General features: G+C 37.7%; 1 protein-coding gene across 1 annotated transcript; it reads left to right on the forward strand.

Moving 5' to 3' along the window:
* Positions 1-1461: 1461 nt before the first annotated feature.
* LOC149846116 (uncharacterized) lies at positions 1462-2870 on the forward strand. Its single transcript, XM_089997857.1, has 3 exons — positions 1462-1572; positions 1668-1743; positions 1840-2870. Exons 1-3 carry the CDS (start codon positions 1534-1536, stop codon positions 2661-2663), a joined length of 939 nt encoding a protein of 312 aa, XP_089853983.1. The 5' UTR covers positions 1462-1533; the 3' UTR covers positions 2664-2870.
* The last annotated feature ends 20135 nt before the right edge of the window (positions 2871-23005 follow it).

The raw sequence follows: 23005 nt of genomic DNA on the forward strand, positions 1-23005 counted from the left end.
CAGTAAGACTAAGAGGCTTATTTTTCATCATATGGTAATCAAATGGTTTAATTCTGTCCTTTGGAGTCTGTGGATCATTACTTCGTAGAAAAGAAGTACAAGACACTAAATTATTATTTAGAAGCTAGCTTTAAAATGGTAGAAAAAGACTACCAACTTGTTCATGACAGGAGACAGTAAGACTAAGAGGACAGTAACCGGTTCTTTGCAAATAGCAAGCTGCATATGCATGGGAAGGGGATGTTAAAAGGAAATTGGAGGGGATTTTCTGTTCATAGGAATTTAGCAATGGACGAAAAAAGGGATATTATGTTAAAAAATGATGATAAAGAAAAGGGTCGCTTAATAATTAATTAAGTAGTCGATGCTTCTAGAATCTAAATCGTCATGCACTAGGAAAAGAATGTGGCAACACTATGTACACATCTTTGGCATGGCCTACCATTCAAAAAATGTGCCCCTCCATGACCAAAGATTTCCCTTGCATGGTTCCTCCACAATCAATGGTAAAATGAACGGACATGATAAAAGGCTAGGAAGTCAGTACGCCAAAGGACCATTATGAAACAGTTTCACACATGAAGGCACAATGAAACGAGTCTCAATCGCAAAAGTTTGATCCTGCTTCAATGCAATAATGATGACAAAAAATTACGTACCATCCTTTTGAACCTCTTTTATTTCATGATAATAGGAAGTGACCATTATGCTCTCTCCATCTCAAGTGTATGCATCATCAAATCATAGTCTCTCTCTCTCAAACTCGGTATTAATGAGAATCTGAAGCCACCAAAGATGTATTGTATAGTTAATTAATCAATTATAAAACCAACAAGCCAAGATATTGTGTAGATTCCCAAAGAAGTACATCATTGTCTTCACCTAGTAAAATAGAAGGCTACTCTTAATCGGGCCTAACATTATATGGTACCACTAGAACCCAACAAAATATGGCAGATTACAAACAAGGGATGTCATTAGACAGAAAATGCTGCTCTAGTGAGCAAAAAAAAAAAAACAATTAAACCAATAGCTTTCATCCCAATTAATTTATGGCAATTGGGTCAATTCTATATTCTTTGTTATTGTAGTTTCTAGTCATATTTAAGTGTGTATTTTGCATCTTTTCATCGTCTAGTGACTAAATCAATCCTTCTCCAATTCTTTCCCAATCGCTTCCCATTAACTCCTCAAGTGCCAACAATATGAAAAATCCCAAACTCTCCTTTACCACCATGCTATATTTATAATATAATAATTAGCATAGATAATAGTAATAGTAATAGAATAATAAAAAATCGATAATTTCTTAATGAAAAATAAAAGATCGATAATTTCCCTCTTTTCCATTTATTTTCTCCTCTTGGGAATCTCCGTGGTACTTAAAGGAGTTTTGGTATTTATGACTCCCACATCCACCTCTCGCTTCCCTCTTTCCCTCCCAACTACAACTACATCCCTCCGCATTCCCTCCCTCCAAAACCTCTCTCTCTCAAACACCCGTCTTCTTCTTCTTCATCACCTTCCTTGACCATGGAAGCTAGTGAATCCTCTAAACCCCTCAAATACAAGGTACCTATTTCACCTCTCTCTCTCTCTCTCGATGTCTGTAATTGCTCACACCCTTTTTAATTCTCTGTATCTTTTCTCTCTTAATTTGTTTGCAGACGTGGGTATTGAAGGTGTACATCCACTGCGAGGGCTGCAAGAAGAAAGTGAAGAAAGTGTTGCAGAGCATCGATGGTCGGAAATCTCCCTTTCTGAAACACAGTTGGTTTCCGAGCGGTTTTTTTGTTGCATGGTGGTTTCTGACGCCACTTCCTTTTTCTGGCTTTGCAGGGGTCTTCACGACGACCGTGGACTCCGTACATCAGAAGGTCACGGTCACCGGAGACATCGACGCGGATGCGCTCATCAAGAAGCTCCAGAAGACCGGAAAGCACGCCGAATTATGGCCGGAGAAGGAGGACAAATCGGGGAAGAAGGCCGGCGATGCCTGTGGCAAGAACGAGAAGGATCCCGCAGGAAAAAATCACGATAATGCCGGAAAGAAGCCCGGCGGAGGTGACGAAACGAAAGATGGAGCAGCCAAGGATGCCGCCGGTGCGAAATCCGGCGATGGGGATGGGAAGAAACAGGGCACGGACGGAAAATCTGCCGGGGAGGTACCGTCGCAGTATGGTGGTAAGGCCAGCGAAGCTGTCAATGGAGGCGGTGGTGGTAAGAAGAAAGGTAAGAAGGGTAATGGAAACGGTGGTGGGGGTGGGGGTGAGAATTCCGGCGATGGTGGTGCTGGAAATGCCACCGGCGGCGGTGGTCAGACTCCAGCAGCGCTGGGGGCTCCGGCGGTCGCCACGCAAGCTGGTGGCGCGATCCTTGCTCCGTCGCCCCACCCGCAACTTCTCCAGCAATACCCACCACTTGTTCCATCGGTTTACGCCGGATGGGGCCAGTGGACGCCGGCTGTGAATTACAGCACGGCCACCCCCGTTCTAAGCTACGGCGGGTCGTACGTGCCCCCTCTCTACGTCGACGCCTCCTTCATGGTGCCGTACAGCTCCGGCGGGGTCGTACGGTTCGTCCCGCCGGGATCTTACCCACAGAGGCATGATGACTACGATACGTTCGACGGCGAGAACGCCACCGGGTGCTCGGTGATGTGATCCAAAAGCCGGAAAATTCGCCGGCAAATCTCCTCCGGCGAAGGTTAGCAGCGCTACCTACATAAACCCTTTGTACATTTTTTTTTTGGACATGCGCCCTTTTGTCCCTCTTTTTTTGTTTTTAAAAAACTTTTCTTGGATGGTAATTTTGGTAGCGTATAGTAAAGGAAAAAAACTAAGAAACTTGGCTTAATAAGTTGGATGGTGTGCAAGTAGTTTTGCTTTTCGTCTGTTCATATAATGTTTACAGGTGAAAATTTTCTCCTGTTTCAGGTTTCAGGTAAGTTATGAAAGCAAATTTTCTCTGAAAAAATGGGTTAATCCAAAATTACTATTTTTAATTGATGTGTATAAAATGGTGCGGAATTAGTTTTGTTTTTTGTATGTGAATATAATAATTTTAGGTGAAAATTTCCTCCTGTTTCAGGTTTCAGGCACTTTATGAAAGCAAAATTTCACTGAAAAATGAATTAATCGCAAATTTCTATTTCTAATTGATGTGCATAAGATCGGGGTGAAAAACAATTGCCAGCAGTTAATCACTTTAACTGGGCCATGGTGGGCTTGTGGGTAATGACACTGAAACGCTTAATAATTTGGTTGTACGATTGGTTGGTTCCTGTTTTGGGACTTGGTCATTTCTAGTTGGTGGTTTATCTTTTGGAGTTAGGGCTACTAGATTCGAGTCCGGATCGGGTGCAATATGATTGCACAAAATTTGTGCAATTAAGCTCCCCATCACCCTCCATCAGGTGGCTGGGACGTTGCAAGTTAGAATCCCAATGATGTGACTGTATAACTGGTAGGGTCTGCCTAACTCCAGCTTTCTTCCATGTAGATCACATATGGATGGTCAGGTTTTAGAAAATTAAAAAAATAGGCAGCTACCACTTCTCTCTCTCTCTCTCTATATATATATATATATATATATATATATATATATATATATCTTGGAAAATATGGGCTTCCAAACCTTTAGTTGGAACCCATAGAGTGAGGTGATTTTATCCAAATCTGACTTTATTCAGTATGGTCAAAATAGCAGGAATCCACCTTTGAATCATAATTTTTTTCACATAAAACTATGATTTTTTCGAGGTTGAATATTCAGTAGCTTATACATAGTTTTTTTTAATTTTAGAAAACCTGACATACATATTGGTAAAGCATGATTCAAGGATAGATTTCTACTGAACCAAACATGCAGATCACATATAGAGGGTTAGAAGTGAAAAAAAAAATTAAGGCTTTTCACCAGGGGCTTTGGAACTTGTGACAATGAGGAATTGGTTGAAAGACTACGATTGACCTTTTAAGGCCAAAAGTTATTTTTACTTTTCAAATTAAAATTATGGGATACTTTTTGTTACGTTCTGAAGACTATGTTTGGCTTTTTCTTTCTAACTCCGTGACGAAAGACATACTCTGCTCTTGAAAGTACTTGAACATTTTCAAAATTAACACCAATTTTGTGCGTGTTGGTTATTTTTATCGATTGAACCTGTTAAAAGTTAATATAAAAAGTTTAAAGTTATATATATATATATATATATATATATATATATAGAGAGAGAGAGAGAGAGAGAGAGAGAAAATTGGGTAGCTGCTTAATGAAATACATGCTTAATGGGTTTTTTTGCTCTTCCAGTGTTTTTTTTTTGCAGTTTCGACTCCATAAATGTGTTGGGCATGATTGATTTACAAGGAATCCATACTTGGATCATGTGTTTTCTATGAAAAAAATGATATTTGAAGCCTAAAAAATTTACAAAGATTTTGTAATCTTAATTTTTGGAACCTTATAAAAACCCACCCATGTGTCGGAATACTTGATATACATAGATCTAAGCTCCAAATGCAAAATCTAACCTTTGGATCATGTTAAACATGTTTTATTTACTATTTTCATGTGTTAAAGTTGACCGAAATATGATCTAGTTTTCAGATAGATTTGTCATTCGGTGACTAGATATATACATAACCAACTTATATATATATACTAAGTCACATGGGTGCGGGTGCGGGAATGCGGCACTTTAAAAAACCTTGGGTGCGGGGTGCGGCAGTGCAATAAATAAATAAATAAATAATATATATATATAAGAAAACCTTGACAGTTTCAAGGTTGGCATAGTCAGATAGACCATTTTCTTAGTCAACTATATGTCTTGGAGTGGTCAAAATAGGGGTACATTAACCAGGTTATATGACATGCTTGAGTGATTCAACGTAACTTCATATTTCTAACATTAAACCTTTTACAGTATGTGCCATTAAATGAGTTATAAAATGAACTGCAACAGAATTATGACCACGCAACATAAACTAAAATAAAGTACAAACACATATAATCATACACATGTACGTAGAGCAACCAACAAAAGAACTTGAATGAAAGAATACCTTGTGTTTCTTGAAACAGGAAAATGCGCAACTGCACCTTAAAAAATTGACAAATTAATAACTTCTGTAACTTGGTAGATCTTATAATCCTATGAACTGAACTTAGATAATGAATCAATCCCAAAACAAATAAATTAAACCCATTACATGCCCACAACATAGCAACACATTTTAAGCAATGGTTGATAGAACGACTTTTCAAAAAAGATGAAAGTAACATTTGACCTTAAGTCATCAAGCATAAGCAACTAATAAAATAGATTGTAAACGAAATAAAAAATCAAGAAGTTTCACAAAACCCATTTTAGCATAAAATCAAAAGCCCCAGAATCAAATAGTCAAAGATCCCCAAAAAATAAATGCAAATTTCATTAACGCGAGTGAGAGTGAGAGACAATGAGAGTGACGAAGAGCGAGTGAGAGTGAGAGTCAGTGAGAGTGACGGAGAGAAGAGAGACCGGAAGGATTTGGAGATCGTCGGCGTCGGCATCGACTTCAGGCTTCAGGAGGATTTTGCCCTAATACTCCTTCTCTCACTCGCTTTTCATCTGGCAAAAAAAAAATTAGCCTAAAAATTGGACCTAAATGATCCTGAGTGCGTTGACCGCACCCAGGGTCATGTTGACCGCACCCGCACGCGCACCCACATCGCGTCGCGTCGACGCGGGTGCGACACTTGCTTTGCCGAGTCTCTGTGACTTAGTATATATATATAGTGATAGGTAGGTGCTTAATGGACTATGGGCTGTCAGAAAAAAAAAATGTATGCACACGACATTATAAATTTGTAATACCGTGCATGTATTTTTACCTTTAGCGTTGCTAATGGTATTGTTTACCCGTTTTTTTCCGTTTTTTGCATGTTGACCATCCATCAACATGTGTGATGGACGATCAACACGATTAAGTGAGCAGCTACCCATTTCAATATATATATATATATATATATATATATATATATATATATAGAGAGAGAGAGAGAGAGAGAGAGAGAGAGAGTATTGGCATCCCAAATTCTCTTTCCATTGAAGAGAAGGGTAAGTGAAACTGGCTCGTGAGTTATAAGCAGGATCTGCAGGTTATACTCTTTCTAGATCTCTAGAATTTCTTGATCTCCAATTCTATGACCTGCTTTGCTGGGAATGTCAAGGGTAGGGATGGCAGTGAACCGGGGGGAAATGGGGCTCCGCCCCGCCTTGCCCCGTTTGGACTGGGGATGGAGGACATGAAACGGAAATGGAGGTGATGATGAAGGTTAAAATCAAAACCTGTGTGGGGATGAAGGTGGGGATGGACTTACGCTTTCCCCTGCCCCATCCCCGTCTCGATCCCCGCCTCACCCCACCCCGTCCCTGTCCCGATCCTCGCCTTGCCCCATCTCGCCCCCAATCCTTATAAGGGTGGCAATGGACTGAGGGAAAACAGGGCCCCACCCTGCTTCACCCTATTTGGACCGGGGATGGAGGACATGAGACGGGAATGGAGATTAAAATCCAAACCCGTGCAGGGATGGAGGCAGGGATGAAGGTCCAGATTTTGAGAAGGGGAGGGGGTGGAGACCTTGTCTCCTGCCCCCGCCCCAGTCCACTGCCATCCCTAGTCAAGGGGATTCAGATAATTTGAAACTCGCAAGTAAATGGAGGGGAGGGATGATTGAGCCTTGCTCCCGCATGCAATTGATGGTGTTTTTTTTTATGACGAGGAACCCTCAACAAGAACCGGATCACTTAATGTGCCCACGCCCCTACGAAGTAAACACCAGGTGGGTTCGAGACAACCAAGCCCTTACGGAGCCCACCAGTTAAATGCATCCACAGAGATTGATGGTGTTTCTAGGCAATACTTAACTTATGGAGGTTTGTGGCCAAATAAGTATGAGATTATAGTTGAAATTTTTCTCTCAAGCAGGAAACTCAAAAATGGGTAATTGGTGGGGAACTTGTAATCTGAATGGGGAATTGTATGCTGCCAATGCGCATTTTTCTGCAGGCAAGCACCCCTGAACCAAGACGCACCCCTGGGTAGTGTTACTAGTGTACAGTTGCTAGTAAGCCAATGCCCTACATTGAAATGGACCTCCACTTTATGTGTATCTATCAGTTGACCGAATCTCGCAACATCCTCTATCTCTGTCTTCAAGATAACTCTTCTAAGGACATATCCTACAAATTCTGTTTCTACAAATGATAATCGGTTCCATAAAAGGAAAACGTCTACTTTGCAAAATAATCACCTTCGTTGTAAAGGTTATTGATCTTTGTATAAATGATAAAGAATATTCAAGATTAGGGATCTAAGACCATATCCCAAGCTCCAAGTATGCTCAACTGCCACATGGCCCTTTTTGAATATGTTCCCTGAGATTTTGGCTTAATTCCCAACACAATCTAATATTAAGGAATGGAACATAAGTTTGCTTTGGCCATCATTGCGCAATGGAGGAAGGTGGTGTGGAGAGAATAAAGTTGTGCCCTACCCTAGTGAGGTTGTTGATGTTGTTGCTTTTTTATGAGAGAGCAGCAACCCACTTGTTTTTATACAGATTCCTCAACGTGTGGTGATGGAGGGATCTCTTTATTAATGGTCTCATTGGAGTTTTTTTTTTGGATTTGTACCGAAGAAACCACATCCTGCATGAAGACCCGACAGCGCTGGCTCAGCCTGCCATACCTACGCTCATCGTGCCGGCAGCGTAAAACTCCGAGGCTAAGACCCTTGGCCCCGTGGCTTATGCTACGCGTTTGCTTGTGCAGAAAGGCAACACCCATGAGAATCGAACCCTGACTGCCCGTCTAGCAGCCAAGGCCCCACCCCACTACGCCAACCCCCTTGGGGCGTTGTCATTGGAGTTGATACAAAAGAAACGGTTAAGAAAAAACACACTAGCTAAATTCGAATTTAGAAACTCCAAAAACCCTAAGTGGAGTGTTTTCTTTTTTTGTTATTGGCATATAGTACTCTCCCATTAGATTCAACCCTGTAGCAAGGAACACACTGTGTTGAACTCATACTATCATTTAACTTGAATATCTTAAGCCTTAGCCAAGTATGGGGAGCCCTTGTGGGCAATTACTTGAATTTTTTTATCTGATGTCAATTTGCAATAAGTAGATGGCAGGCACCAACGGGGTCTCCGTGTGGTTGGTAGGAGCTGTCAGTGGGACGTTGCAGGTTCAAGCCCCAGTGGTACGTTGAATAATAACTGGTAGGGGTGTGCCTAACCCAAGCTTGCCTTTCAAAAAAAAGAGTAGATGGCAGGCAAATGTATGACATCTTGGGAAGTTTCAACTACTAGAACAGTATCGTTTTGGTTGTGTAAGTTTGTGCCATGGTTACCAGAAAACAAAATGAATACAAGAAGCAATGCGTGATGTGAAAGTGCTGAAGCGAGCAGTGTTGTGAGAGGCGAGGCACACGCTCAAGGTACTGAGGCGTGCTGTGATGCGCAAATTGCCCCTCATCAACCTCCAGAATCCCCTCCTTCATCCCCAAGTCTTCCTCCTCCGCCCGATTCGCCGGCTGTGCTAACCCCAAGTGCCGGTGGATCCACCGCCACGTGCCGGCCAACTGCTCCTCCACCGCTCCCTGCCTCCCCTCGCTCCCTGCCTCCCCTCCCACCGCTTCACTTCCATACCAGTTGTGAGAGGCGTACGCCTCAGTACCTGAGGCGTACGCCTCAGAGGCGAAGCGCAGGCTCAATGCCTCGCTTCGCCTCATCGCATTTAACAACCTTGGAAGCGAGTGTTAAGTATGAAGTGAGAAGCAGAATCTAGTTATGAAAAGAAAATAAATAGAAAGCAATATGAAACACAAGCAGAAGCAATTAAGAAATGGCCTGATTACAAATATAAAACAATATAAAATCAACACACAATCTTATTATAAAAATATTATACCTTTTTAATATAAAAAATGTGAGGGAAAAGTGAGTGGAAGTATGTGGGAAGTGAGAAGAAGCGAGAAGGAAGCTTTAAGGAAACAAAAGAGAATCAATTTAGAAAATGAAGAAAAAGCAGGCTTCCTACTAAAATGAATAGAGTTTCCCATATTTTAGAAACGGATTTCCCAAAGCTTCCCCTCTTTTCAGAAAGCGAGTTTCTCTATGCAGCAAGAAGCATCCGGAAACTATGGTTTGTAGCAATTTGACATCGTTTGTGGCAGTTGGAGATAGAGTTATGCTTTACATTATTCCTATGAGGAATAGTAGCTTGAAAATGAAGTCAAATTTTGTTCCTTTGGATGAGAACGAAGCATTTTGCATCGTCAGACTCTTAAGTGAGTTTCAATGCTTAATCAACCCAATAACCATTAGGATCAAAACCAACAAAAACCCACAGATATGCTCTCTCTCTCTCTCTCTCTCTCTCTATATATATATATATATATATATATATATATATATATAAAACATTTGCAAGCACTTATATCCGGAAACTTCCACGATGGTTCCCTCCATCATCTGCCAACTTTCGACTTTCCAAAAATCAACCAAATTGAAGAACTAGAAAAGAATTTTATGAACAAGGTTAACATGTTTGAAAATGTTTGTAGATCTCATATCTACATCTAACTGAAAATGTCAGCCTCCTGCTCATTCAGATATTCGATAATACTTATTCACCTTTTTTTCTACTGGAGGACAATGAAATCAGGGCCATATTGCAAGCCATTTGCCTACTCTAAAGTAGAAAAAATTAGTAGAATAATGGCTAACCCAGCAGGTAGAAGAAAAGAATATGTAAAAATTCAACCAAGTGATGGTTTTAATCTTAATAGTAAGCTTCTCAATATTCAGTGGAAAGGGAAATCACAGGAAAGAAACAGGAATGGTGACATGGCAACAAGAAATTAATAGGCCACATTGCAAAGCTTCCAATGATTTCAAATCAGGGTCCCCACCTTAAAGCTTCAGCTAGATAGAAAAGATGTAACAGAGCCATATTTGCATGAGAACCACTTTATTGGCAGATGCGATGGAAGTAGATTTGTAGGTCAATGCAAATATGCCACAGTACAGTATATTATGCTAAGAAAGAGATGTAAAGCCAACATAAAGTGGAGACACGATTGCTTAAAAGCAAAGGCATAGTTTTACCAATTTGCACGTTGTTAAGGAAATGATGCACTATTACTATCCCCACCATACTCTTTAGTACATGAAATCATCTCGTGGCAACATCACATTACATGAAATAAGCTGCTACGTTATCAAACATTATCATCTTCACAATTAGGTAAATTAAGGTTTGCCACTGTAAATTCATCAAATGCTGTCTTTTTTTTTTTGAAAGAAACCAAATGCCATCTTTATTAGGTACATTCAGTGATGCAGTCAATACATGAATCTAAACTGCAACCATAGTGCCTCAGTTTGAGTTCGTTTTGTTGCATAAAAGCTTATCACATGTTTGCATGTGAGACAAAATGCGACCAAGTTCATGACCACCAGCAATTCCAACACTAGAAGAAAAGCTGGACTTGTAAGTTGGACACGTTCCACGTGACCGCAAAAATGCCACTGCTGTATACATGCAGAGCTACTCTAATCCTGAAATGCAGAGTTCAAGATCCACCCAAACCGAACATGCAGCATTGCTCTCTTTTAATTTGCATCGACTCTTAAACCTGCAAAAGCACTACAGTGCATAGTTGGCAAACAAATGACTTGGGCTCGGATCGGACCCCTACTGGGTCACCGAGTCAGCGGGTTGACTTGAATGAGTTAGGAATCTATATTTTATAGTGTAAGCACATGAATAAGACATGAAAATAACTAAACTTCAAGTTAATATGTCAAAAGCTAAGTTACAAAAACATATAATTATACAGGATTATTAACTTTTTTCATTGAACAATATTAGATTCTTAATAACAAGTGACTTTATATAAGAATTAGGCATTAAATTAATAAAATACATGCTAAAAAAATTTATTTATTGGTTTGGATTGGCAGTCCTGAATTGTGACCCAGTTGGGGTCCGATCCGGGTCGACTCGGGCAATTCCCGAGTCAACTCGCTGGGTTTGTCAACTATGCTATAGTGTCCTTAGTGGGATCTTTCCATTTTCATAATCCCTGAATGATCTAAGGCAAGTGCTAAGAAACTTGAGAGCTTTGAGCTTTAATTATTGGCCAAAACAGATCCTAACGGTGTATAAAGGGCACGTACCATGACTAACCTCCCAGATAACTTAAGGCTGATGGAACCATGGTGCAAAAAGCTTTCACAGCACTGTTGGATATCCCAAAAAACTTGGTGAAGTTTATTGCATGGCTATGGCTAAGACTCAAAGACTTTATTGGTAAAATCCAATGCTTGTCAATTGCTAGTCTTCACTCATCACCAATAAATTATGAGGTGTGCCAATTTCTTGGTCATGGCTCACATGTGTTACACTGATTAAAGGAAAATCCATCTCACAGTAATATTAGAAAATCTTTAGCTTGTCTGTTAATCAGAAACCTTCCCATAAGGTCTTACTGATTGGGAATCAGGCAACGAAAGGTTACCAGGTCATTGTATTGAGAACATGGAATCACCCAGTGGTCAGAGCCAATGCTGTATAGTACTTGCATGATTCCCTTCTTGGTCCTTATTTGAGGAGACTAAGCATCAGAAATAATGATAAAATCAGACAAACCAGAACCAAATAAAGCATCAAGAATGCTAAACCAACTGGTCTTCCTTGTAGATGATGGAATATGCCCATTTCCAGAAAATGATAGTGCAAAAATCAGTCAACCTCCTAGAATCCATAAAAGCATGCATAACACTTGCAGAATCTCTACCCTAGTAAATGGCACCAAAGCCCCTTCTCAGTTATCAGCTGGTCATATGGACTTTCAAAATTCAGACTCCTAGAATTGATAAAAGCATGCATAGCACTTGCAGAACATCTACCTAGCAAGATGGAACTAAAGCTGATTCTCAGTTATCAGCTGGTCATTTTCAGTCATGCTGGTCAAAATTTGAAATCTTGAAAAGAAAGAAACAACAAAGGAAACCACTCCTTGGGGAACAAGAGAGGGAACCACTATTCAGGACAAAGGAAAGAAGAATAGATGAAGCAGCTGCTTCAAACATGAAACAGCAGATAGAAAATCTGGGACTTAATGTCAATGAACAAATTAGAACAAAAGGATACACTGACTCATAACTATTCATCAAACATGCATGGAAAGGTTAGTTTATAATGATTAGAGAAGGCTACACATATATTGCAAGATTACTTATTGCTAGGGCTGGTAAAAACCGAACACAGCTTGTTTGGGCTCGGCTCATTTACCATTGGATCCAGCTCAGGCTTGGGCTCATGCTCGGGTCTGGGCAAGCCGAGCTCGAGCTGAGCCTGAGCCAGGCGAAACAAACACGAGCCAACTCATTTAAAAAAATTGATTACATTTTAAAGAAAGCATCAACAACCAGAATCGAACCCCAACCTTCTCCACTACAGCCATGTGTTAGCTTATATATATATATATATATATATATATATATATATATATATATATATATATTTGTTTCATATTGTACATATATACATATATTCATATATATGTATATAATGATGTAATAGGTAAATATCCTCTAGGAGTATTTTTGTCATTTTACTCGTGTATCAGTATTGTTCATTAGGAACAAATTTTCTCTTATGTATTTTTTATTTTTTTATTTAATGTCCTTTTTGTAAAGAGCATGGGCTCTATGGTCAAAAGACCATAGAGTCGTTGGGGGCTCCCCAACGGACACATTTGTGATTGTTGGGAGCCCCCAACTCTATTGAGAGCTCCCCAATAGAGCTCCATGCTCTTCCTTCATGTATAAGTAGAGGTTGAACCCTCTCTTGTAACTAATGCTTCTCTTAAGCATTTATGCTCAATAAAGATGAATATTTTTTATATTTTATGTTTTTCTATTTAGTTCTTTAATGTTTTATATGCACTTAGTGCTTGTGTTGTTGTCCCTTGTTAGCTATTGTTTTGTCCTATAGTTGACTTGTGCTTGTGCACATTGTGATGGAGATCTTGTAAGCCCTTAGTGACATTGATTTGTGCTTATGCACTTTTGTGATCGTAATCTTGTAAAGCCCTTAGTGACATTGTTTTTGTATTTTCCGCTATTTCATTACACCATGCACCCCAACTACATACCCTAACACACTTCTTATGATGTCATGCCTGCATATTATACATATTCTATCTCTATGAGACCAACCAAGATGAACACCCATTGTTCGTACTCGGATCATTTATGTAATATGAATTGCTGGCTGCTCGTCTTGCTGAACTCACTTGACGAACATAAGCAGCTCAGGCAAGCTGAACTGCGAGCTGCTCGGTTCTTTTACCAGCCCTACTTATTGCATAGACTGATTTGGTTCTTTTTTAACGGTACAACGATTGATAATGTCAAATCTTCCTCATAGTGGTTCCCCAAAAGAAACAGAAAAAGGACTGGTGCACCCAGAATAGGTCCAAATCATGTACAACGAATTCAAACTCTTTGTGGATAATCATTTGGAAAGGGACTGACTTGGCCTGGACTGGTGCATCTAGAATAGGTCAAACCTAAAAATCACAGTGCAGCATAAGAAAGTAATGTCATTGGAGATTCCATAGCCACAGAGAGCTATTCCAACATTTATTTCATGTTTCAACCAAACCCACTTATCTGGTTGGGGCATGTTAATCCTACAAATTAATGGCTTTGTATCCACTAATCTAAAATTCAAAAATGCCTACATATTACCAATTGAGAGCTTCAAAGCACTTTATCTAAATCAGTGGGATAAATTCATATAATTGATTCTTATTGAACATTTTCTAATGTCTTCTTCAAAAAGAAGCCCTCATCAGTCACATCAAACCTTGGAGTTTTCCATTTCCTAAGCTCTTGAATTCTTGTCACTATATATGAATCTAATAATATTCTTCGGAAATACACAAAAAAAAATGGAGTTGACAGTGCAGAATATTCTCAATATCAGTTACTGAATAAAAATGTTTGATCAATAAATTAAACTGATGCAGAAGTAATAGATACACATGTGGTTATATTATCTGATCTTAATGGATCACAAGCATATAATTCACAACCCATCAGTTGCTTACTCTTCGAATCAAAATAACCATGGCAAGATCCAAACTGACTTGATGGTTGCATGGCAAATAACAGTCAGGTGCTGGTGATACAGAGAGCACGAGAATAAATAGAATCTTTCATAAGAAACCACGAGACAAGCACTAGCATTTGATTTCAGAACCTCATGATACACCGTAATCTCTAAAGCTCAATTCACACCCACTAGAAACTAATTTGTTATGGCTTCAATTTCCAGATCCTGTTAACATTTTTGCACTTCATTTTGTGGGATTGTACATTTAAATTGAACAAAGGACCTGCAGGAATATAGTGATAGAAACCTATCAATGAGGACAAAACCGAGGCTTAATACAACCATTTCAACATCCATAAATGCCAATATTTGCCAGGTGCCAGATCTGAGAATCAAACCACATCATCACTAATCTAAAGGGTAACATAAAATCTCTAGTCAAAAAATACGTCAAGCTGTTGGCAGCGAAAAAGAGTTGAAAATAATAACCACATTGAATTGGTCAGATTAGGGATGCCATGAAAGAAAAACACTCACTTGAGGCAATCGGGATGGAAAACTGGACACATTTACATCTCAAATCCCACTTTTCAACCAACGGACTCGATGCATATTGGCCTGCTTAAACATGGTCTCAGGCCGAAAGGAATGCGAACTAGGCCCTACTGAATGTCAAGTTGCACAAACATAAGGAGTCTTTATACATTGTTTGATTGAACACAAATGAAAGAGTAAAAATCAACAATTTTACCAATTGGGGACGCCCAAATTGCAAGAAAAATCATAGAGGGAATACAAATTCAACGAAGAAAACGAATGCCCAAACAGTTTTACAACATGGGTCATGATGGCTGTGGATGAATGTCAAGTTTTAAACATGAATAGAAGTCTTAATACACTGAACATAACGCAAATTAATAGTAAAAGTCAACAGAAATACACAATTCTACCAATTGAGCAAGCCCCGATTTGCAAGAAAAACCAAAGTGGGAATAGCAATTCAGCGAAGAAGATGAATACCCAATGAATTTTAGGACATGGGTCATGGTGGAAACAAAGCAAAATGAGGGGAGGAAATCGACACCACTTCGTCCTTCGATCTGACGCACGATGAACTCGATCTCACCAGCCGCGTCTGAGATGAATGCCGGATCAGACGGCTGCCCATCTTATTGCGGGTGGACAATGGTCGAAACCAAGATCATGGCAGACCGGTGTTCATAACCCAATCATGTGTTTGGTACTCGAAACCCTTGCGTGATCCAAACGTGAAACCAAGGAAAGCTCTTATAATATAGATCATTCAAGCTTCGGGGAAGAGTTACATTGAAAGAGGTGATCATTAAGTACAGTCCGCATATCACCGCCCGAAAAATTCATCGTAAATCTCTCTCTCTCTCTCTCTCTCTCTCTCTCTCAGGTGTTCCTGCCACTACAAGAAATCTATCGATTATCGAAGGTCCTATTCCGTCGCTGAACAGTTTAGCGACGAATAACTTTTATCGCAATTTTCTAGTCGCTAATTAGCGACAGAACATATTTATCGCTACTTGTGATGAATTAGTGAATGCCATAAATCGTCGTGAGGCCATCATTAATCTGCAGAGATTTGGTTTTACAACATATACACATTTATCGCTAATTTCATCACTATTTTAGTAACAAAATTGCGACGGATTTCAATCCAACGCAAAACATTGGCCGATTCAGTTTTGCGACAGATAAATATTCATTCCAAATCTATCGCTAAATTGGAGGTCGATACTAATTAGCACTAGATATTATCCGTCACTAATCCGCCGTAAAAAATAAATAAATTTTTTTTTAAATTTCTTTGAAATATAAATATCAAATTTTTTTTCGTTATACAATTTATATATTCTGTGTATAAAAAACAAAGTACACGTACAAAATACATATACAAAGCAGCTAAAACAAATTTCACACAAGATACAAGGTGAAAAAATTTATCGATCCACTATAATCCTTGTTAAATTCTAATTATTTACAAGTGAACATATACAAAGAGTTTCTTTTGAAACAACAAGAAGGTGCAACAAATTCAACACATGAATCTAATCATCGTCAAGATTCTGAGCATCATCATCTTCATTGTTTCGATATGCCTCTTCATTCATGCCTCCATCAGCTCCTCTACATTGATTATCTCCAGCATCCTACAAGAGAACCGAAAGGTTAGTATTGATAAACAAAATATAATAAAATAAATTATATGCAATGCACATAATCTAAGACAATCAAAGTAACATGAATGGATTACACATAGACTAGTTAGCAATAAAGTAAAGAACATTAACAAAATTCAGATATGTGTTATAAGGCAGTCAAAAACCTTTCATAATGATGTAATTATGCTCATATGTGATGAAATCATGCATATATGTGTTCTAATATTGTCAAAAACTTTTATAGTGATTCAATCATCCATATATGTGTTATAAGGCAGTCAAAAATCTTTCATAGTGATGAAATCATGCTTATATGTGTTCTAATATTGTCAAAAAACTCTCATAGTGATTCAATCATGCATATATGTGTTCTAAGGTTGTCAAAAAACTTTTATAGTTACTCAAGCATGCATATATGTGTTCTAAGGTAGTTAAAAAACTTTCATAATGATGAAATCATGCTAATATGTGTTCTAAGGTTGTCAAAAAACTTTCATAGTGATTCAATCATGCATATATGTGTTATAAGGCAGTAAAAAAACTTTTATAATGATGTAATCATGCTCATATGTGATGAAATCATGCATATATGTGTTCTAATGTTGTAAAAAAACTTTTATAGTGATTCAATCATGCATATATATGTTATAATGCAGTCAAAAAACTTCCATAGTGATGAAATCATGCTTATATGTGTTTTAATGTTGTAAAAGAACTCTCATGGTGATTCAATGAAGCATATATGTGTTCTAAGGTTGTCAAAAAACTTTCATAGTTATTCAAGCATGCATATATGTGTTCTAAGGCAGTCAAAAAACTTTCATAATGATGAAATCATGCTAATATGTGTTCTAAGGTTGTCGAAAAACTTTCACAGTGATTCAATCATGCATATATGTGTTCTAAAGCCGTTAAAATTTTTTCATAATGATGAAATCATGCTCATATGTGATGAAATCATGCATATATGTGTTCTAATATTGTCAAAAAACTTTCAAAGTGATTCAATCATGCATATATGTGTTATAAGGCAGTAAAAAAACTTTCATAGTGATGAAATCATGCTTATATGTGTTCTAATATTGTCAAAAAACTCTCATAGTGATTCAATCATGCATATATGTGTTCTAAGGTTGTCAAAAAACTTTCATAGTTGTTCAAACATGCATATATGTGTTCTAAGGCAGTAAAAAAACTTTCATAATGATGAAATCATGCTAATATGTGTTCTAAGGTTGTCAAAAAACTTTTATAGTGATTTAATCATGCATATATGTGTTATAAGATAGTAAAAAAACTTTCATAATGATGAAATCATGCTCATATGTGATGAAATCATGCATATACTAGCTTGAAATCTAACGACATGAAACAAATGACATGAAACTTTCATACCTGACAGGCACCTGCAGACGAAATTTCCCTCTCCCAAAAAAAGTTGCACAATTCATTACGGACAACGTCGGAAATGACTTCATGTAAATAGTCACGTATTGTGTTCTTAACAAGCTGGCGAACACCATTCCAAGAATTAGTAGGGTCAATCGGATGCTGAGAGTTGATGCTGGCGGAAGAACTCTGAGAGTCCTGTCTTAAGGAGGTGACGATTGGTGTGGTGTTCATATTACTCCCGAACCCAAACACACGACCCTTTTTAGGTTCACAGGTTGAGTCACCCATATTGTAGGATCAAAAGACGGATGCAGAGTGGAGTCATCGTCATATCGCTCTACCATCTGCTGCTCGTATGACTCCTACAAAGTAATGATTACAGTATGGATTAATAATTAAGAATTATAATGGTCATGGTAACTTGTCTATTATAATGTTTATTAATACAATAAATATATACCGTTGTTGCTCTCACCTTCTTTGATACAAACTTTTCTGTATTCTTACGTTTATGTGTTTCAACAAACATATCCTTGTAAGACACACTGCCTCATTTTTCTACTTCCTGTGAGGTTAAATGATAAAAAAATCAATTAAAAAGTATACAACAATACTTATAAATGTGACAATATATATTGATGAGTTACCATTTTCTTCAGGTGGCTCCTAAAAGTCTCAGATCCACCTGTGTGTAGATGGGCATCGGGCATCTTCGTTCGGTTTTGTGCAGCCTTTGCTGAGCGGTTTTGAAATTCATGACCAACCCACTTGTCGCATATTGCATCCCAATAATCTGACCTGATAGTAGGAGGGTCATGGCCCTTCCACTGCAGTGAAGCATCTATTCTAGCAAATATTTTTATTGTTGCAGTCTTCATAATGTGCAACATGTTCGCAAATCGACTGACAGCCACCTTCTGCCATACCTGCCTCGCTTCTTGCTCCTCATTCGCAGTTGCGAAGCAATTCGAAGCCTACAAACAATTTCAGAAAGTTAGTACACATAACTATAGCAAAAAATTAAATATGAAATACATTAACTATGATATTCGATTTTATACCATGAATGAAGATCACAATCTATCCAACACCTCCTTCGGGTACTCTTTCCATTGAACAATCAGTCCTAGAAGATACTGAACTAGTGATTGTTTAATTTCTCGTATTACTTTTTGTGGCTCGAACCTCGCACTGCACATGAATTTGTACATATTAACTATCGATATACACTATTTATAAGATAAGTATTGGATAATTGAAAATAAAATATTTATAATCGATTATCGATTATCGATATACACTATTTGAATGAGTCAGCGTGTGTCAGACTGAGAAGACCCTACATCTGGCATTGTCTTGTGACGTGTATGAATAACTGGTGTAGGTGGGTCATGTGCAGGTGAAACATCATTTATAGAAAAATGAGTTAGAAATTCACACAATGCACATTTAAACTAATCAAGTATATAATTAGTTAAATGATATACCTATCGAAGTAGCCCGTGAAGATGAAAGCTGAGACTGACAACCACTGGGTGCTCGATCACTGTGACCTCCACAAACCATATTCTAACAAATAAAAATTTTATTTGGATCAGTTACTCAACTCTATATCTTCATGGATATATAATCAAATCGAAAATAACATCATGCAATACATTCAAATCGTTGCAATATATTCAAATCATTCAAATCATTTACATCAAACATTGCAATACATTCAAACATAAGATATGACATCACTTGCTAATCATGGATAAATTATCCTTAACATATGACAAATGTATGATCACATGTTCCATAATATCGAAAAATGTTGGCGAAAATATCTTCTATATCTGACAAATAGTAGTGACGACAAAATCCTTGAGATTCTTTACCTCAGTTAATACAACTTCTGATGCGCACAATGTTCTAAAAAATCTACTCAACTCGGATAATACCCCATATAGGTTTGTCTAACACATCATGTAATGCTAGGAGAATCAAACGTTGCATAATAACATGACAATCATGGCTCTTCAACCCATATAATTGTCTCCCGTCTATCTTCACAGTTCGAGCATTGTTAGAGACATATTCATCTGAAAATCTCAACTGTCTCAACCATTGACATACCTGCTTTACTTGATCTGGTCCAAGCACGTACCTTGCCTTTAGTTTCAGTACTTTGCCATTGTAATCTTTGAGTTCCAATTCTAGTCTTTTACATATTACTTTTAAATCCATACGGGTCTTCGAATTATCCTTCATTTTTCATTTGGCATTCATTACCGTATTGAACACATTATCAAACACATTTTTCTTTACATGCATAACATCCAAATTATGTCGTATCAATAAGGTCGACCAATATAGTAGTTTCCAAAATATAGATTTTTTTGTCCAATTGTGATCCTTCTCAAATCCAAGGAAGGGCATCAGACTACGGACATCTGTCAGTATATCTGAAAAGTATCGCAATCGTCTTAAAATCTCTATGCCAGACAACCGTGTAGGTGGACCTTCCATTTCAGTTGTACCTGCTTGAAACACATTTCTTTGTCATCAGAATGGATGGTCACTGGGTAAAAATCTACAATGACAATCAAACCAGTACGTCTTCCATCCATGCGTCAATCTAAAAGATTTTGTATCCTCCATGCAGTACGGACATGCCAATCTCACATGTGTGCTCCAACCAGATAACATATCATATGTAGGGAAGTCACTGATTGTCCATAGAATAATTACCTTCATATTGAAGTTTTGTTTTTTGTAGACATCGTATGTGAGAACATCGTCATCCCACAATATTTTCAGTTCATCAATCAATGACCTTAAATATAAATCAAGATTTTAGTCCAGATAGGTTGAATCAGGGATCAATAGAGACAAGAAAAGATTTAGACGCTTCATACACAAGCTTGGAGGAAGGTTGTATAGGGTGACGAATACTGGCCAACACGAGTATGGAGTTGATCTACCCCCAAATGGATTAAATCCATTTGTACATAAACTCAGCCTAACATTTTTCACTTCCATTGTGAAGGTGTGATGAGTACGATCAAAGTGCTTCCAAGCTTCTGCGTCAACAGGGTGCGTGATCTTGTCTTCATCATGTCAAACTTTATTTGCATGTCATCTCATGTGTTTAGCTGTCCTCGAAGACATATACAATCGTTGCAATCTAGGGGTGAGAGGGAAGTAACAGAGAAACTTGTATGACACTTCTTTTGACCTCGTGCTGCCATTGCCTCTTGTCTTTGACTTGAACCGAGGATGCCCACATGATGGACATGATCTGCTATTTTATTGATCTTTGAAATAGAACATACAGTGATTTGGATAAGCATTTATCTTTTGATACCCCATATCTAGAGCGTTGACCATAACCTTCGCATGATAGAAATTTTGTTGCAATTTCTCATCTTTGAGCAACATACTCTTCACAATAGAGCACAGGCGATCAAAACATGATTGACTCAAATTATACTCGGACTTCAAATTCAGTAGTTGAAGAACTACAAACAAGATAGTGTGACTCTCGCAACCATTCCACAGTGTCTCATTAGCATCTCTAAGTAAGTCATAAAATCTACTAGTTGCATCATTTGCTACTTCTTCATCTACCCAAGTTGGTACATCACTAGGACCCATAGCAGAACACAGTTCTGGTCCTGCGGCATCATATATCAAATCCGCATATGGATTATCGTGCACCACATCCACCCGTGCATTAAAATTGTTTCAAAATTCTTCACAATGAAGCATCTAATTTTGATAATTACTCATAAAACCCTTCTTGTATAAGTGATGTCTAACGCCATAAGGTTCTACAAATCGATTATTTTTACACATCATGCAAGGTCACCTGATCCGACTGATGGGATCTACTATACTGACATTTGTCGTTGCAAATTCAATAAAACTGTCAACACCATCTATATATTCAAGCGATACCTCATTGTCAACTATCCTACGGTACATTTATTCACAGTTTGTAGCCATTTTGTCCTATGATGTTACAAATATTATCTTAACCAGTTAACAGAGAATCATATGAATGCTATGATGAAGAAAATATCTAATTTATTATGCATTGTTGGATATATATATATATATATATATATATATATATATATATATATATATATATATATATATATATATATATATATATATATATATATATCACAAAGATATTTAGAAAGATGAAATCATATTCATAAATACGATACATTCAATTTAAACATGTTTTCATAATACAATTTCATATTGAGGGCATAATTAATTAAAAAATAACTTCATGCATGCCTGAATACATGACACACACACACATATATATCACAAAGATATTTAGAAAGATGAAATCACGTTCATAAACACGATATATTCAATTTAAGCATGTTTTCATAATACAATTTCACATGAAGTGCATATTTAATTTGAAAATAACTTCATACAAGCATGGATACACGATAGACGATACACACACACACACACACACACATATATATATATATATATATATATATATATATATATCACAAACATATATAGAAAGATGAAATCACATTCATAAACATGATACATTCAATTTAAGCATGTTTTCATAATACAATTTCACATAGAGGGCATAATTAATTCAAAAATAACTTCATACAAGCAAATATACAATCACGTCAAACATTGCAATACATTCAATCATTCATATCACAATAATGTCAAACATGTACCTGCAACATACACACTCCAATATCCCGCTAACTACTACCATGACTAGCATGAACTTCGAACTACAAAAATAAAAGCACTTCTATTTTCATAGATCCAAATCATGCTCAGCATGATCTCCAAACTCCAGCAAAACAGTCCTAGATATCCACAATTAAGTGAGTGTGTGAACAAGAAAGTGTTGCATCTAAGAAAGTAAATAATAATATGTGATGCACTTGCATCACTTACTCATCACGAGTATTTACTCGATTTGCTTTTGCCTTTGCATTTTTTTTTATTTCTTTTTGCATTGCATTTTTAGTCGCATGCGATGCTTAACACTAAGCATCATGCAATTAACTCAGCTACGTACCTACAATGCACATTTATATATTGCAATACATATTTATATACAACGAAGAGTGACAAGGGTGATAGTGAGAGGGGAGGCGCAGTCAGGGTCGAACCCCTTCCTCGTAAACCAAGCAAGAGGGAGGGGGTCTCGGCTCCTCCTTTACAAAGAAGGAGAAACGGGAGAGGGATG

Source organism: Nuphar pumila, chromosome 2 (genome assembly GCF_984573655.1).
Source record: "Nuphar pumila chromosome 2, dmNupPumi1.hap1.1, whole genome shotgun sequence".
Classification (NCBI taxonomy): Eukaryota; Viridiplantae; Streptophyta; class Magnoliopsida; order Nymphaeales; family Nymphaeaceae; genus Nuphar; species Nuphar pumila.